Source organism: Geospiza fortis, unplaced genomic scaffold (genome assembly GCF_000277835.1).
Source record: "Geospiza fortis unplaced genomic scaffold, GeoFor_1.0 scaffold85, whole genome shotgun sequence".
Classification (NCBI taxonomy): domain Eukaryota; kingdom Metazoa; phylum Chordata; class Aves; order Passeriformes; family Thraupidae; genus Geospiza; species Geospiza fortis.
Window position 1 is genome coordinate 2,627,361 of NW_005054358.1, and position 2,380 is coordinate 2,629,740.

The 2,380-nt window shown below is 49.4% G+C and overlaps 1 protein-coding gene across 1 annotated transcript in view; it reads right to left on the reverse strand.

Moving 5' to 3' along the window:
- WHRN (whirlin) overlaps positions 1-2,380 on the reverse strand; it is a 57,688-nt gene that overhangs the window by 6,042 nt on the left and 49,266 nt on the right. The window contains exons 10-11 of the mRNA XM_014308136.2: positions 2,077-2,148; positions 267-852 (exon numbers count right to left, since the gene is read on the reverse strand). Of these exons, the coding sequence (XP_014163611.1) occupies positions 267-852; positions 2,077-2,148 (658 nt within the window). The remainder of the gene's footprint in view (positions 1-266; positions 853-2,076; positions 2,149-2,380) is intronic.

Sequence of the window (2,380 nt, forward strand, 5' to 3'; positions counted from 1 at the left end):
AAGCCTTTGTTATCATTCTTTCTTTTTCTATTCTTAGCTAGCCTTCTGATGAAATCCTTTCTTCTATTCTTTTAGTATAGTTTTAATGTAATATACATCATAAAATGATAAATCAGCCTTCTGAACCATGGAGTCAGATCCTTGTCTCTTCCCTCATCCTGGGACCCCTGTGAACACGGTCACAGTAAATATTCCAATACTGCCCCATTTCTCTCCCTCCCAGCACCCCAGGGACAGCTTCCCCCAGCTGCTGTGGTGCCACCCACCTCTGGCCTGGGGCAGGGGCCTCACTTCGTTGACGTCGGGCTCGCTGTTGGGCTGGTGCACCTCCACCATGATGAAATGCTGGTTGCCCACGGCCGGGGGGCTGCCCTTGTCCGGGGGAGGGGGCGCAGGGTGAGGGGGTGGAGGAGGAGGGGATGGGGCCGGGGGGCTCTGAGGCCCCTCTGGGGATGGGCTCTTCATCCTGCTGGGGGACTGCACCCTGGGGAAGGGCCCGATGGGGCGCTGGCTGAGCAGGGAGAGCGGGCTGTCCTTGGGCTGGCTGCGAGGGGACACGGGGGAGATGGTGGCGTAGATGGCGCTGGGGGAGGAATCCTCGGTGGCCGTGGAGGCCGTGGAGGTGACGCTGAGCGTGTCCTTCTCGGGGGGGTTGGGAGGGGGAGAGGGGTTCCGGGGGGCCACGAAGAAAAGGCCGGACTGGGAGGACTCGGAGGAGGGGCGCTTGGGCTTGTCCTTGCCCTGGAGACGGGGCTGGGCTGGACAGGGCTCCAGGGCCTGCGGGGCTGAGGGAGGAGGAGGAGGAGGAGGCTTGAAGTTGGGTGGTTCCTCGGGGAAGGAGGAGAGATCATCCTGCCAAAGCAAGCACAGATTGTTGGACACCATGCCCAGGCTCAGTGCGTGTTTGTTTCCTCACACTGACCATGGCTGAAGAGACGGTTGTTATAGAAACACTGTCCTGAGCTGATGGCGCTACACAAACACCTTCCTGAGCCTACAGTGTCACACAAACACCTTCCTGACCCTACAGTGTTACACAAACACCTTCCTGAGCCTCTGACAGTGTCACACAAACACCTTCCTGACCTGACAGTGTCACACAAACACCTTCCTGACCCTACAGTGCCACACAAACACCTTCCTGAGCCTACAGTGCCACACAAACACCTTCCTGAGCCTACAGTGCTACACAAACACCTTCCTGACCCTACAGTGTCACACAAACACCTTCCTGACCTAACAGTGTTACACAAACACCTTCCTGAGCCTACAGTGTCACACAAACACCTTCCTGACCCTCTGACAATGAAAATACAACTCACAAATGAGCACAGCTACAGAACATCTGATAGGCCAAGAAACGCTTATAACATATTCTAATTAGGAAATAGTTGGCTTCTGATTGTGATGGCGTGAATTATAACATCTGTATTGTCTCACCCTTCTCATGAGACTGAAAATGCAATAAAAGTTTTAAAACTTTTATATTTTATTAATATATACTTAAATAAAATATTTGTATATTTTATTAATGTAAAATATAATATTTTATATCAGAACAAACCATAAAAATATATATAAATATATAAAAATCATATCTAAAGCATATATAATATTGATATATATAAATATAAATAATAAAATTCAAAAATTACATATATTTATAGAAATAAAAATAAAATTTTGATTTATAAATAAGATTTGTACAAATAAAATATTATATATATAGTATATATATGTATATATATACATATACATGTATATATATGTGTATATATATATGTACATATATGTGTATATATATACATATATATATGTGTGTGTGTATATATATATTTTACTTTATTTTCAGTTGCCCCATGTCTGGGTCAGAAAAGGGCCTAATCCAACACAGAACACTCCCCCCAAGCTTTTCTTTGGTTGCACAAGGCTGCTCCTATCCAGCCAGGCAGAATCCTTGTCCTGACCCACCTGAGGAGCTGTGCTCAGTGACTCCCCTGGCCCAGCTGCTGCCCTGGGGCCCAACCCAGCACCCCCAGTTCGCCTCCTGCTCCCCCCAGCTGCGTGCAGCCTTACCAGGGACACATCTGGCAGGGTGTTGATGCTGCTCTGGTGGCAGTCCCCAGCTCCCTCCAGCTCTGACGTGTTCTGGGAGGGCACAGAAGAACAGAGAGCCATGGCACAGCAGCAGGAGAACCAGCACAGTGCCAGGGCATGGGCAGAGGGATGCTCCAAACCCCTCCCCATGCAGGGCCAGCCTTACCCAGGGGTTTTGTGCCTCTTTGGGGGTGCCTTTTTTGGGACACAGGCTGTCCCAAGCTAAGGGATGTGCTCAGGGCATGCTGTGGACCTGACACCTTGGGGTGAGCTCCTCCAGCCC